Source organism: Gracilinanus agilis, chromosome 1 (genome assembly GCF_016433145.1).
Source record: "Gracilinanus agilis isolate LMUSP501 chromosome 1, AgileGrace, whole genome shotgun sequence".
Classification (NCBI taxonomy): domain Eukaryota; kingdom Metazoa; phylum Chordata; class Mammalia; order Didelphimorphia; family Didelphidae; genus Gracilinanus; species Gracilinanus agilis.
Window position 1 is genome coordinate 722,009,125 of NC_058130.1, and position 15,318 is coordinate 722,024,442.

Genomic DNA, 15,318 nt, shown 5'->3' on the forward strand with positions numbered 1-15,318 from the left:
CTACACCATCTGCCTCAAATGTACCCTAGGAAAGAGGGGATGACTTAAAAAGAACTGTGGAAGAACATGGCCTTTGCTCACTAAGGAGGATGTTGACCTTGGAATGGAGGAAAGCCCCGATCTATTAGAAATGTCTTGGAGTATAAGACCTCAGGTAGCTTGGCAGCACAGTCCAGCGCACAACATTCCCTTGACCCTAGAGGAATAAATAAGCAGTGAGGATACATAAGGATGCGAAGGAAGAGTATTTAGACTCCTAGAGTTAGGCTGCCATTCCATGATGCCATACTTGTCTCTGGTTCTCTCTAAGCACTTGTCAGTTCTGTCTAGGTAGCATGATTTGGCTAGCTTTCAAGCAGTAAATGGTCTGCTTCTTTCTGCTTTAATACACCAGTTACAACCTGCCGCCCCCCATCAGGGCTGTGTCGACAGTCCCGTACCAACTGTACTGCCTTCCTTGTTGAACCAGCATGATGATGTTCATATCACCTACTTTCTCAACCCATAAATCAGGTTCTTCTCAATTTTCTGTAGGTAACAAGATCAATCAAGCCTTATACAGTTCTTTCTCATTCTCCTGAGCTCAGTCAAAACCAGATATTAAAAAATTATTTTGAATATTTTCTCCTAGTTACATATTTCATGTTCTTTCCCTCTCCCAACCCCCCCCCCCCAACCCCACTTAGCTGATGCACAATTCCACTGGGTTTTACATGTATCATTGTTTAAGACCTAATTCCATATTATTGATAGTTGGACTAGAGTTATCATTTAGTGTCTACATCCCCAATAATATCCCCATCACCCCATGTATTCAAGCAGTTGTTTTTCTTCTGTAAAACCAGATATTTTTGTTCAGCTCTACACTCTAGATCATGTTAGGTAGAGATACAATCTCTGCCTTCAAAGAACTTTCACTAAAGTAAAAGTTGAAATGAAGTACAGGGCTAGACTGTATGCTTTAGCTCAGGGTTAGATGAGTTCAGAGAAGGAAGGCATAACTATGAGCTGAGGTTTTCTTAGGGGAGCCCTTCACTCTTGTTGTCTCTAGACATAGTTTTACAGGCATGCCCTGTTTCCTGTCACACTGGCACTTGCTTTGCTAGGAGAACCCACTTTCTTACTGCCCACAGACTTCTGGATGACTTTTGTGCCATTCTGAAATCAAAGAAGTAATTTTCTGTTGTTTACTCTTGGATTTCTTGAACATTATTTGGTCTGGTTTATTTGGTATTTAGGGTATTCCTGGAGTAAGTATATGGGAATTCAGTGGCCTTCCTTTCATTCAACCATCTTGACAGGAAGTTTTTTTTTGGTTCTTTTTTTTTTTTTAATTTTAAACCATTAACTTCTGTGTATTGACTTATAGGTGGAAGAGTGGTAAGGGTAGGCAATGGGGGTCAAGTGACTTGCCCAGGGTCACCGAGCTGGGAAGTGTCTGAGGCCAGATTTGAACCTAGGACCTCCCATCTCTAGGCCTGGCTCTCAATCCACTGAGCTACCCAGCTGCCCCCTGACAGGAAGTTTTGAAGGGAAGATTAAGGCCCAGTTGAGTCAGCACGCTTGAAAAGTCAAAGAAAAGCCATTTGTGGTCCAGAAAGAAAGGCAAAATCTATGATTAGCTAGTAATAATTTAGTTGTAGCATAGAGTATGTGAAGGGGAAGAGAATGCAATCAGGCTAGAAAAATAGGTTTTAAGGCTGATTGTGGAGACATTTAAATTCCAGGCTAGATATTATATTATATTCTGTAGGCAATGAGGAGCCTTTGGAGATTTTGGAGTAATAGATTTACAACTGTGCATTTGAAAGATTTATTTCTTAGCCTTGAAGTAGGGATAAGAGACTCAGAGCCTAGAAGGAAGAAGACCAATCAGAAGCCCAGTAATTCAAGTGAAAAAGGAATAGAATTTAAATGGGGTGTTCACAAAGTAAGGGAAAAGGATGAGAGATGAGGAAGTAGAATCAATAGGAGTTGACAACTGACTGAATTTATAAGGTCGGTGAGTGAGTCAGAACAAAGAATCTAAGATGCCTGAAATTTCAAGCCTGGGTGCTGGGGCAGGGGAGTAAGGATTGCTTTCAATAGAAACATTTAAAAGGGAGGGGGCAGGCTCTGACATATGCCGAAGATGTTGAACTCAATTTTAGATTCTGGTATGGAGGAGAGCCACCTCCTCTTATGAAATGAGAAGACTGAATTTCTGAGTTTCTATTTTTTACAATTTTTTAAAATTCAAAATATGTAAATTGCATTATAGAAAAGGATCATTTAAATAATTATCCTGTAGCCAGTGAGGAGCTTCTATAATTTTTGGTGCAGGGGTTTGATATGTGTAAAGAAGCTTTTTATGAAGATTAATTTGACAACAGTAGCTGTGCAGGATGAATTGGAAGTAGCGAGAAGAGTTAGGAGGCAGCTGCCATAATCTAGATATGGGGTGACAGGCCTGGAAAGGGAGAAGAGAAAGGAATCAGTATTATTTATATAGTGGCTACTATATGCCAGACATTTTGCTAAAGCAAATTTATTTATATAGTATCATTTGATCTTCACACCAACCCTTTGAAGAAGACATGATTGTTATCCCATTTAATAGAAATGGAGGCAAACAGGTTAAATTACACAGCTAGTGTCTGAGGCTAGATTTGAATTCAAGTTTTTTTTTTTTTTTTTTGCTTCCAGTTCCAGAGCTCTATTCACTGAGCTACTTTGTTGACACCTAATCTAGTTTTCAAAAATCATGCCATGAATTTCTATTAGATAAACCTTCATGTTTGTAATTGCTTATGTACGTATAAGGCTTTTAGTTCTCCAGCAATGTGCTAGAATTCCTTATGGCAGAAAACAATATGCTGGGATTAAAAAAGAAAGTTGGGAATCATTAGCGCAGACATTGGTATAACCATCAAAGCTGTTCAGTTGGGCAGAAAGGCAATATTTGTTGCCATTCTCTCTTCCCATCTGAAGTTATCTGCCCTTTCCTAGAAGGGTCTTTTCCTTCTCAGAAATCTGGGTCTATTTTTCCTAAACTGACTGGGATATTATATAGCCTAACTATGTTGATAAGAAAGCAAGGAATCTGGTGAGGCCTTTGTGTGGGAAAGCAGCAAAGCCCTATCTAGTAGTTTTCATTATGCATCTATTTTTGTTTCTTGGTGTTGTGAGGCTTATGAGATGAGTTGTGTTCAAGCAACTGGAGATGTTAAAGAACAATAAAAACCAAAGATATGAGCAGGGATGGTCAAGCACAGTCTTTTTTTAAAAAAAACAAACCAAAAACCTACTTTCTTGGGGCAGCAGAGTGGATAGAATGCCAGGGCTGGAGTCAGGAAGACCTGGGTTCAAATTTGACCCCAGACACTCCTAGTTTTGTGGCCCCAGGCAAGTGACTTAACCTTGATTGCCTAGCCCCTGCTGCCTTTTTTGCCTTAGAACTGATACTAAGACAGAAGGCAAGGGTTAAAAAAAAAGTATCTTCTCAGTCTTTCCCTTTTTTTGGTGGGGGGGACATGGCTGGGTCAGAAGGTATGGGGCTATGATAATCAAAGGTAACATTCACCTTACAAGAGTTTAATGGCTGTCAGGGTGGAAAGAGAGATATAAAATGCCCTCATCAGGCAGGTATTAGGTTTGGTTCTGGATTTTATATTTTGAACGTTATAAAGCTGTAGGGTCCAGAGAAGGGTAATTCAATTGTTAAGAGATTAGAGACTGTGCCATATTGTGATATTGTGATATGTTGAAGGCCCTGGAGATGTTTTATCCTTGAGAAAAGACAGCCTGGGATGGAGTAGAGTGGGGAGGGGGAAAGGGCGCTAAGTTTGCAATCTTCTTCTTATGTGAATATTTTATTTTCTGAAAAAGGAAACAAAAGGGCATTTTGTGTGGAAAAACACAGGAAAACGGTTTGAAGAAACACAAATAGTTTTGAGGATCGAAGAGGAAATAGTCTTTCAAATAAAAGTACTGAGAAGATGTGTTTGAAAGCAATCTGGATGCAAAAGAACTGAGGGATGTTTGAGATTGCTGCAACCACTTTTTTCCAGCAGCTAATTTGAATATTAATATTGTCAGGCCTTTGTCTATGAAAAACTCTGCATTGCAGAACTCCTTGGGAAGCTTTGAGATTTTAGTCTCATAACAATTTATGCTATATGTCATGAAAATGTGGATTTTAGGTTTTTCAACTTAAATATCACTCATGACAAGATTCTGATTTGAGGCATTAGAAGTCAGAGAATTAAAAAAAATGAAGTCAGAGAATCAAAACTGAGAGTAGACACTGCCTGAGAAGGAAAGGTCAGAGGAGCTGCAGAGAGAAGAAAGAAACATAGAAGTGAGAAAAATCAGAAGGGAAAGAAGAGTAGATGAATCAAAATCTGAGTAGAGTTTAGAGCCTGCACCACCCCTCTGTAGAGCTTAGGTGGGGGGCAGAAGGGGCGGTAGAGAGAGAGTGGAGAAATGCTTTGCTCCTGGGAGCTGATTAGAGAAAAAGAGACTCTTCTGCTGTGAGTGAGGAGCTGTCCCAGCTGTTTTGCCTTGTTCTTTAGTGTCATCTACAATTTTAAAGGGGATTGAAAAAAAGACAGGCTCCACAGCTGCTCTGGGAGCTGCTTTGTTTGGAAGAGAGCTGACTGGAGGAAAGCAAAATCTGCAGTGGTTTAAAGATCGTGTTGGGCTTTTCTTGTTAGATAACATCATCTACAGCTTGAGACAGAAATCCTTAGGGGCATGGTCTGCATTGCCCTCTACTGAGCTTTCTATATGGGGAGGTAGTAGCTCTTCATAGCCCAGAGAGCAGCTGTATAAAACTCTACAGATTCCGGACTTAAAGGTGTTGCATGTCATGGAAAGAGTATAACTGTGTTGTCTACTGAAAGAGCTTAAGGCTGCTTCCATGGTCCACAAGTTCCAAAAAAGTGGCTTTGTTTAACATGAGAGTATCTAGGTCTGTAATAGGAGTATTCCTGCCCAATGAGAGCATTGGAAATTGTTCTCTAATGAGAAAAAGAACATCAGTGTCTGGGATCCAGTCATGAGTTACCTTGGGCACATGGGTTTCCCTGCTCTGTCTCCTCATTAATAGGTTTCTGTAGTTTGTTTTTTTCTAAACCCTTACTTTCGGTCTTAGAATCAATACTGTATATTGGTTCCAAGGCAGAAGAGCAGTAAGAGCTAGGCAATGGGGGTTAAGTGACTTGCCCAGGGTCACACAGCTAGGAAGTGTCTAAAGCTAGATTTGAACCTAGGACCTCCATCTCTAGGCCTGGCTCTCAATCCACCGAGCCACCCAACTGCCCCCATTTCTGTGATTTTGGACTAATTCTCCTAACCTCTGTATGCTGGTAGAAGAGTTTAACCCAAGGTTTGTGAGTGAACTGTTATGTTCTTCTGCTTATTATTTTGTCTCCTGTTGAATAATGCTTTGATTGTCCTTACTTTTGCCTTTGTAGCTAGTCAGTGTTTCATGTTTTAGAGTTTCTGGTGACATTGTGACTAATTGTATAAATGGAAAACATTGGCAGGAGGCTCAGAGTGAGTGTAGCAGCATGGATGGCCCTGGCAAGGTGCACTTCTGCAAATGAACTTTATTTTCCTAGGCCTGCCAATATGAGTGCCAGTTGCAATGAGGAAACCATCCCAGAGAGAAAGGAAAAAGGGATGTGGGTGCCATATCATGCTGGTACCACAATCCACAGAGTGCACAGGTATTTAGAGGATTCTTTTAGGGAAGGATGATTAGATTTGTCATTATTGACTTCAGAAAGCATAATAAGGATTAATGAGTGGAAGTTGTAAAGAGATTGTTTTAAGTATGGTGCAAGGAAAAAAATTCTTCCCAATAATTAGAAGTGTCAAAAAGTTAAATTTGCTTCTTTGGAAAGAGGAAAGAAATTTGCTTCCCTCCCTCCCTTCCTCTCTCCCTTCCTTCCTTCTTTCTTTTCTGTTTTGTCTTTTCAATTTTATGTAGAAACAATTTTTGACAATTGTTTTCTGATACTTTATGATTCTGATTCTCTTCCTCCTTCCCTTCCCCTCTACTTGAGGCTGTAAATAGTCTGACATAGGTTATACCAGTGTTTTCATGCAATACATAGTTCCATACTGCTCATGTCATGACAGATGACACATATCACCCATACAATAAAAAACTCATGAAGGAAATAAAATGGAAGACAGCATGCTTTGATCTGCAATCAGACTCCAACAGTTCCTTTGGCTATGGATAGCATTTTTCATCATGGATCCCTCGTAGATATCTTGGAGATTTGCTTTGTTGATAATACTTTAGTCCTTTACAGTCTTGATCTTTGTACAATATTTCTTTAACTGTGTACATTGTTCTCCTGGTTCTGCTTACTTCACTTTGCATCAGTTCATATAAGTCTTTCCAGTTTTTTTTTTCTGAACAACTCATCTTGTTCATTATTTCTTATGGTGCAATAATATTCCATTACAACCATATATCATGGTGGGAAGATGGCAGAGTAGGGGTTTAACTTTCTTGCCTTTCTAACACCCCCTATGAACAACCAAAAATAAATCCACAGAATAAATTCTAAAAGCTGAAAAAGCAGATAGAAGTTGATGGTAAAGCTAAATAAGTCAGGGACAACTAGGGAGGAACGTTTTTGACTTCCCTAGTCCTAGTTCCATAGCAGCTCAATAATACAACTCCTGAGGGTTAGCTACCTTACTTTGTTTGCAGAGCTTTAAAACTTACATCCAGGAGGTTACTACTGGAGTTCACACCCACAGAGAAGGTCCTTAGGAGCTACTGTGTAGCAGGAAGAGCTGCTGCAGTAGCAGAGGAAGTAGCAACTGCCATAGCCTCTGCCTCTGGGACCCCTACTAGTTCATAGCTGAAGATAGAGGGAGCAGATACCACAGAGTCACTGGACTCTAAGGATAATACATCAAGCTTTGCTGCAGATAGGGGAGGGACATTGGAGGACTAAAGGAATTTCAACTATTCTTGGGGGAAAATCCTGTACTCGGGAGACAATTTGACTAATAAGAAATGTATAAAGTCAATGTTGAAAGACTATTAGCCACCCAAAAGGTCAAAATGTTTGATTCTTGTATGGGAAAATGTCAGGGCCCCTGGGAATGGCAGTATTGCCTGGGTATTTTGAGGATATGTATAAATGGAAAACATGAAGTAAAGGTGAATGCAATGGAATGGACCAAAAAGGCAGTGGAGGGATGAGGTAGGGTGGAATGGCTATTCCATATGAAGGAAGAATGAGTGGAGGAAATGCTATGGAAAGGGGAAGGAGGAAGTGGAGGGCAGGTAGTACAAGAACCCTACTAGAATCCTACTGTCATCAGATCTAAGATGAAGAGAACTACATACACAATACGAAGGGTAAAAATCTTCATAACATACAGAGAAACAAGAGGGAAAGGGAAGGGGATAAAGGAGAAACTGGGATAGGATAAGAGATGGATTAAGCAAAGGAAAGCCCCTTAAGGAACAGAGGGACTAAGAGAAGAAAGAGTATATTAAGAGAAAAAATGGAAAGGGGATAGCAAAAGGGAGGGATACTGAGAAGAGAATACCTGTCAAGAAATGGGGAATAAAAGAACTCTTAGGTGAAGATAAGTCTGGGGAAGGATACAGAAGAAAGAAAGAAAGAAATAGAAGGACAAACAGTGAGGAAAAACGGAACTTGACAATATGTTGTTTATAAGAAACACACTTAAAAGTGAGATACATAGAGAGAAAAAACAAGGGGCTGGAGCACAATATACTATCCTTCAGCTTATATAAAGAAAGCAGGGATAGCGATCATGATCTCTGACAAAGTTAAAACTAAAATATATATAATCAAGAGATAAATAGGGAAATTATATAATGTTAAAAGGTACCATAGATAAATAAGTATTATCAATTTTAAATCTATATACACCAAATGTTATAGCATCCAAATTTGTATAGGAAAACAAATGAGTTACAGATGGTAACAGATAAGAAAACAACAATAATGGGGGACTTTTATCTCCCCTTCTCGGAATTAGATAAATCTAATGAAAAATAATTAAAAAAGAAGTTAAAGAGATGAATAGAATCTTAGACAGGTCAAATATTATAGATATCTGGAGAGAACTGAATAGGAACAGAAAAGAGTATTTCTTCTTTTCAGTGGCACATGGTATCTTCACAAAAAATGGCTATATATCAGGTTGCAAAAATATTGAAGTTAAATGTAGAAAAGCAGAAATATTAAATGAAATCTTCTCAGATCATAATGCAATAAAAATTATATATAATAAGAGACCATGGAAGCAAAACGTAAAAACTAATTTGAGACTAAATAACCTAATCTTAAAGAATGAGTGGTTACACAAATAAAGTCAGGTCTCAGTAAGTGGAGGAGTATTAATTGTTCACAGATAGGCAAAGCCAAAATAATTAAAGTGCCAATCCTATCTAAACTAATTTACTTATTCAATGTCATCCCAATTAAAGTACCAAAAATGGAAAAAAAAATAAAGGAAGGTTTAGCAGTACCAGATTTTAAGTTATATTATAGGACAGTAATTATCAAAATTATCTAGCAGATCCAGGATTTTGGGATAACAAATCACCATTTGTAAAAAATTGCTTGGATAACTAGAAACTAGTTTAGCAGAAACTAGGTATATACCAATATCTTACACAATTCATTAAGATAAGATCAAAATGGTTACATAATCTAGACATAAAAGGAGATACCATAAGTAAATTAGAGCAGGGAAATACTACCTATCAGATTTATGGATAAGAGAGGAATTTATGAGTCAACAGGAAATGGAGAACATTGTGATAAGTAAAATGGATAATGACAATTGTTTTCTGATACTTTATGATTCTGATTCTCTTCCTCCTTCCCTTCCCCTCTACTTGAGGCTGTAAATAGTCTGACATAGGTTATACCAGTGTTTTCATGCAATACATAGTTCCATACTGCTCATGTCATGACAGATGACACATATCACCCATACAATAAAAAACTCATGAAGGAAATAAAATGGAAGACGGCATGCTTTGATCTGCAATTTTCCAGTTTTCCTAGAGTGTTTGATAAATAGTGAATTCTTTCCTCAAAAGCTTGGATCTTTGGATTTATCAAACACTAGGTTTCTATGGTCATTAACTACTGGGTATTCATTACCTAACCTATTCCATTGATCCACTACTCTATTTCTTAGCTAGTACCAGCTAAGATGGTTTTTTGATGATTACTACTTTATAGTATAGTTTGAGATCTAGAATGAATAAGCTCACTTCATCTTTTTTTCATTAATTCCTTTGATCTTCTTGGTCTTTTGTTGTTTCTGATGAATTTTGTTATTTTTTTTCTAAATCTTTGGAATAGTTTTTGGTAGTTTGATTGGTATGGTACAGAGTAGATAATTAAGTTAGTCAGGATTATTATTTTTATTATATTAGCTTGGCCTCTCCATTAGAAATTAATTTTTCCCCAATTGCTTATGTCTGACTTTATTTGTATGAAAAGTATTTTGTAATTATGTTCATTTAGTTGGTGGGTTTGTTTTGGTAGGTATATCCCCAGGTATATTATATTGTCTACAGTTATCTTGAGTGGAATTTCCTTTTCTAAGAGGCATATTTTCCATCACTGGCATATTAAGGTTACTGTAGAGGGAATTCTTATTCAGGTACAGGAGGACCATGAACTCTTAGGCCTTTTTTGTTTCTTTTTTGGATAAGAATATATCTATTGATTATATCATGTTTATTGGTTAGACCAGCATCACAACCAATAAAGTGATATAGGTCACCATGGTTGTCTCTTATGATCAGGGACAGCCTGAGCTGGATCAGGCAGTGTAATAAATAGATTTTTAGGAGCTCATTACTCAGCCCATCCCTTGAACATCCAAGACATCTTTAATTAATGGTAAATAATTAAAGGCTGTCCATCAACCTACCTACCTCTCCCCATACCTACATCAAAAGAACCTTTGTCCTCTTTGATTATTAAACAAATTTTGTTTAAAAAGGAAGACATTCCTTGGAATTCTGGAGGAAAAAGAAAATGCAAAAAGCAGCAGAGTGGATGATATCTCTGACCTAGATCTGAGGCCTTTTCTAACTGAGATTCTGTGTTTATATATTATGGAGGAAGAACAAAATGGATTTTGACCAAGAGAAGTTTTGAGCCTTGGTGACAAACTGGGAAGAGGTCATGTCAGTGACTAGGGCAGGCAAGTAGGAAGGGGGTTAATTTGGAGGGACATTAAGGAGTTTAGTCTGAGCTAAGTGGAATCTGAAAGGCCAGGGTTCTCTCAGGGTTTTTGCCTGGTCTGTCTCCTGCACCTGCCCCAATTCTTTGCACAGGAAGCCAAGTTCCTACATCTCTGCCATTTTGGAGTTAAGTGCCCTTGTGTCAAGACGCAACAATCAGCCACTCCTATATTGGGATAGTCTATACCACCTCACCAGCCAAGGGAGACGCTTCTCTAGGGCTTGCAACCTAGTGCACGTCTTCACAGATGATGTCATCCAGAATCGGCGTCGTGTCCTTGCTGAACAAGGCTCTGAGGCCTTCCTTAGGAATAAGAGAAAAGGAAAGACCTTGGACTTCATAGATGTGCTACTACTGGCCAAGGTGAGCATTAGAGTTATAGATAGAAGTGGGAAGGAAACCTTGAAGAACCATGGAAAGATCAGGGAGGCCAGCCAGGGGAAGATGAAGGGCATGGGTGCCAGAGGCAGATTTGTAAAACTCTAATATATGCCACAGAGTCCAACCTCGTATTGTAGAGTAGGGTTCAACAGAGACTGACCTGATTTTCTTAAAAGGAAATTTACTTTGAGAGACATAAGGTTTTACTGAGTCGATAGAACAGTGTTTCTTTGGAGATGGAAATATCTCTTTACTTTTCTCCCTTGATTGGGCGTAAAATAGCCTCTAGCTCTATTTCTAGTCTGTTCCAGGTATATGAAAGGAGTTCTAAGTATATCTAGGTATATTTCAGTAATTATTTTGAGGTATACCAGGTTAGATAATAGGATTTACATATATTTGTAATATATATTCACCAATATTTCTGTGGTTCTAGGTATATCAAAGTTAATCCCCTACCTTAGAGACTTATCTAGAACAGTGGTTCCTAAAATTTTTGGCCTACCGCCCCCTTTCCAGAAAAAATATTACTTAACCCACTGGAAATTAATTTTTTTAAAATGTTAATAGCAATTAATAGGAAAGATAAATGCACCTGTGGCCATCACTGCTCTCCTGAATCGCTGCAGCACCCACCAGGGAGTGGTAGTACCCACTTTGGAAATCACTGATCTAGAAGTACAATTGAAGCTGCTTCTACACATATCAAAGGAAGGTCTAGATATGCTAGAAACATCTAGAATTTTTCTAGGGTACAAATACGAGATAAGAATATTAAGGAGGATGGGAAAAGACTTGTTAGGAGGTAAGATGCCTGAAAATTGGTTATTGTTTGTTATTGATTTGTAGTGAAGTTATAACACGTTTAAATAGCAAAGTGATATGATTTTTCTAATAAACAAGCACAGTTCTAAAAAAAAGGCTATGGAGGTATGACGTATGCTAAGCATTTGGGATAGGGCTCAAAGATTCTAGGTATGACACATGATAATATCAGTAGAGCCTAGGATTAGTGAGATGCTGATGAGGGGACCCTGGGTAGAGCTGCTCATGGGAGGGAAGGAAGCCAAGAACCCATAGATATTGTATTTTTCCAGGATGAAGATGGGAACGCTCTATCAGATGAGGACATTCGGGCAGAGGCTGACACCTTCATGTTTGAAGGTATGGGGACAGATAAAGTGGGAAGGTCTGGGGTTGAAGGTGCTGGGGATTTAGATGGGATTTCCCCTTAAGAAGTCCATTCACATCTTATTCCTGATAGCAATCTCACTGTTTCCTCCTTTGACTAGGGCTAGCCTGTCCCTTCAGAGCCTGAGATGATTTTAGTGTGTTGGTAATGTTCCCTCTCACTCTGCAGTTCAATGATGGACACCCCCTTACACCCATGCTACTTCTCTGGAATCTTCTCCTTTCCTCCCAGGGCATGATACAACTGCAAGTGGCTTGTCTTGGGCCATTTATAACCTGTCTCAGCACCAGGAATATCAGGACCGCTGTCGTCAGGAAATACAGGAACTGCTGAAGGGTCGTCAGCTAGAGGAGATTGAATGGTCAGTGTGGAATGAGATTGAGAGGATTCCTTTTTTTTTTTTAACCCTTACCTTCTGTCTTAGAATCAATACTAAGAATCAGTTCTAAGTCAAAGAGTGCTAAGGGCTTAGGCAATTGGGGTTAGGTGACTTGCCCAGGGTCACCAAGGGTAGGAAGTGCCTGAGGTTAGATTTGAACCCAGAACCTCCCGTCTTCAGGTCTGGCACTTAGTCTTCTGGGCTACCAAGTCATACAAAGGGCTCTTATAGAAGAGGTGATTAGGAGCTCAACTGACTGACCACCCTTGCCACAGCTGAGGCCCCCCCCCCCAAAAAGAAACATTCCCAAGTCTAACATATGCTTGGCTTGAGTTATACCTCTTTAGATGACAGTCCTTGGCTATCAAAACAACTTTCCTCTAGCACAGGCAGATTTGAAGATACTTTAAAGTAGAAGGGTTTCCTGACTATTTGATATTTATTTTGGATAACTCCACAGATCCAACCCAGGACTAAAAGAAAGGGAGATTTCTGTGCCAGACTCCACTTCACATCCTGGCCTCCCTTATTCTCTATTCTTTGAGCACCTCTGTCAGGGTTCCCAATCCCCACTGTTCTCCAGTTCTGGAAATTCTAGACCAAAATGTCATGATTTTGTTATATCTTCTCTCTGTGTGAGATTGTGTGTCTGAGAACCACCATGATGGATTTGCTCTCTCCAGGGATGACCTGTCCCAGATGCCTTTCCTGACTATGTGTATCAAGGAGAGTCTGAGGATGCACCCACCAGTTGTTGCTATTGCTCGCCGATGCACCAAGGACATCAAACTACCTGATGGGCGCATTATCCCCAAAGGTATCCCCTACCCAGACATGCAAGACACAGTGAGGGGGGAGTAAGGTATAATAAGAGCTGCATCTAGGGGTGCAGTGTAGTGGAAGGTAGAGAGGCAGTATCAGATTTTCTTCAGGACGTGGCCAAAGAATCATATTTAGAAAGTTGGTTGGGGGGGAAGAATGGGGTCAAGGGGAACACTGACAAGTGAATATAGTCCAGTGATTCCCAAAGTGGGTGCCACCGCCCCCTGGTGGGTGCTGCAGCGATCCAGGAGGGTGGTGATGGCCACAGGAGCATTTATCTTTCCTATTAATTGCTATTAAAATAAAAAAATTAATTTCCAAGGGGCTAAGTAATATTTTTTCTGGAAAGGGGGAGGTAGGCCAAAAAAGTTTGGGAACCACTGATGTAGAGAATTCACAGACCATATTAGGCCTCTGTCTTTTCCTTCCTAACAGGGAACACTTGTCTGGTCAGCATTTTTGGAACCCACCACAATCCTACTGTGTGGCCCAACCCTGAGGTACCTACTCCATCCCCCTTCACATTGTTTGGCCAGACCTACAGGTCAGGGACACTCATGACAAAGGGTTGACTCCTAATCTAGGATGAATGATAAGAGAAGTCTAGTCATGCCTCTAGAGACCAGAGCTATGAAGGCAAGAGACTATATTTATCTGCTCAGAGTGGATGGTCTATTGCCTTATAGGTGGTCTCTTTGTCTTAAACATGATCTGCCTTCCTGGTAAAAGTCTATCTGCATGGGATGGGCATATAGCTCTGGGCTATCCCCATCATCCTAGCTCTGTCCTTCTTATCCAGGTTTATGACCCTTACCGTTTTGACCCTAATAATACACAGATGTCACCTTTGGCATTTATGCCCTTCTCAGCTGGACCCAGGTAAGGTCATGACACTCTGAACTCCTGGGGAAATGTCCGTATCTTTCTGGGTTTTTGCAGTCATCTACAAATACTTGAGGGAGGATTGCCCTTGGACCCCAATCCCTATCCCTATCACCATGAGATATAGAGGCCCCATCCTCAGTGTGCGTGTGTGTGTGGTGGGATATGCACCCATGTACACAAGAGTGATGGTGGGAGGACAGAATAAGGCTGAGATCAAGGCCTGAGGATTATCATATTCTCTCCCTTGAGCAGGAACTGCATTGGCCAGAACTTTGCCATGGCTGAGCTGAAGGTTGCACTGGCTCTTACCCTACTGCGATTCAGAATCTTCCCTGATGAACATCCTCCCCGAAGGAAGCCAGAAGTGATCCTCAGGACAGAGGATGGGTTGTGGCTGAGGGTGGAGCCACTGCAGCATCCTTCCATCCCTGAGATCCGCATCCCAGAAACTGCCCAGGACTGATGGATGGGCATTTCCTCAGCCTTGGACCCAGACATGGATGGAGACAGCCTGCCCCTTTAGTAACCTTTATCTTGATTGGGAGTCTTCTGAATAAAAGCACTTTTACATCTTGCAAATTGGTTTCTTTGTGTCTTTTTGCCTTGAAGTAGAGGCTGGTAAGAGAAGCTAGGAATCCATATTTCTCAGTTCCAGAAAGAAACATGAGGGATATAGGAATGGGGGTGGGTTTGGGGGTGGGGGAGACAGGGGAGGGAATGGAAACCATAACTATTTTGAAACACCTTTTTGGACTATTTTCCCATCTACCTCATAGCCTAAAAATAGAAAGTCCCCAAGCACTACTGAAGGAGAAACAAACTATAACAAACTGCAAGAGCATAGTAAACTAGATGATCTCATCCACTGATGTAAGTACTTGTTATCCTTCAATAAGACACCCTGAAGTTTTGTCTAAACTTCAAATATGTAAACATATTTCATCATTTCCTATTGTTTCCTGCCCTTGAACAGGGATTGATTTCTTATTTTGAGGCTTAAATCCTTCCATTTGCATTCTGAAATTCCCCCCTTTCTCTTAAATGATCCCCCTCTTTCTCTACCTCTCACTCCTCTGAAATTCTTTACTTATGTATCCTGACACTTCTGAATGCTGTTGATCGCCCCATTTTCCACTTCTTTTTTTAATTCAAAGATATTTTATTTTCCCAGTTACCTTCCCAAATTCCGATAAGCCATACTGAAATGTTACAAAAACTAAATTTGAACCCTTGAAAGCTGAGGCTGCTATTCAGTGAGAGCAGCCTTCCTAACATGTCACTAAATTTCTTATCTTTATGTTTAGCTTCCTATCGTTAATTCAGAGGCACCCCTTGCTGATGGTGCCCCTTTCACAAGAGATCCCATTCCTCCCAACTAAGTGAATTCCCCTTAGGGAGGC

The 15,318-nt window shown here is 40.0% G+C and overlaps 1 protein-coding gene across 1 annotated transcript in view; it reads left to right on the forward strand.

Annotated features, from left to right (window-relative positions):
• Positions 1 to 14,497, forward strand: part of LOC123243432 (cytochrome P450 4F2-like) — a 41,602-nt gene extending 27,105 nt beyond the window's left edge. Inside the window, exons 6-12 of the mRNA XM_044671547.1 lie at positions 10,352 to 10,622; positions 11,738 to 11,804; positions 12,064 to 12,193; positions 12,895 to 13,028; positions 13,469 to 13,533; positions 13,833 to 13,912; positions 14,171 to 14,497. Of these exons, the coding sequence (XP_044527482.1) occupies positions 10,352 to 10,622; positions 11,738 to 11,804; positions 12,064 to 12,193; positions 12,895 to 13,028; positions 13,469 to 13,533; positions 13,833 to 13,912; positions 14,171 to 14,381 (958 nt within the window). The 3' untranslated portion in view covers positions 14,382 to 14,497. The remainder of the gene's footprint in view (positions 1 to 10,351; positions 10,623 to 11,737; positions 11,805 to 12,063; positions 12,194 to 12,894; positions 13,029 to 13,468; positions 13,534 to 13,832; positions 13,913 to 14,170) is intronic.
• Positions 14,498 to 15,318: the final 821 nt, after the last annotated feature.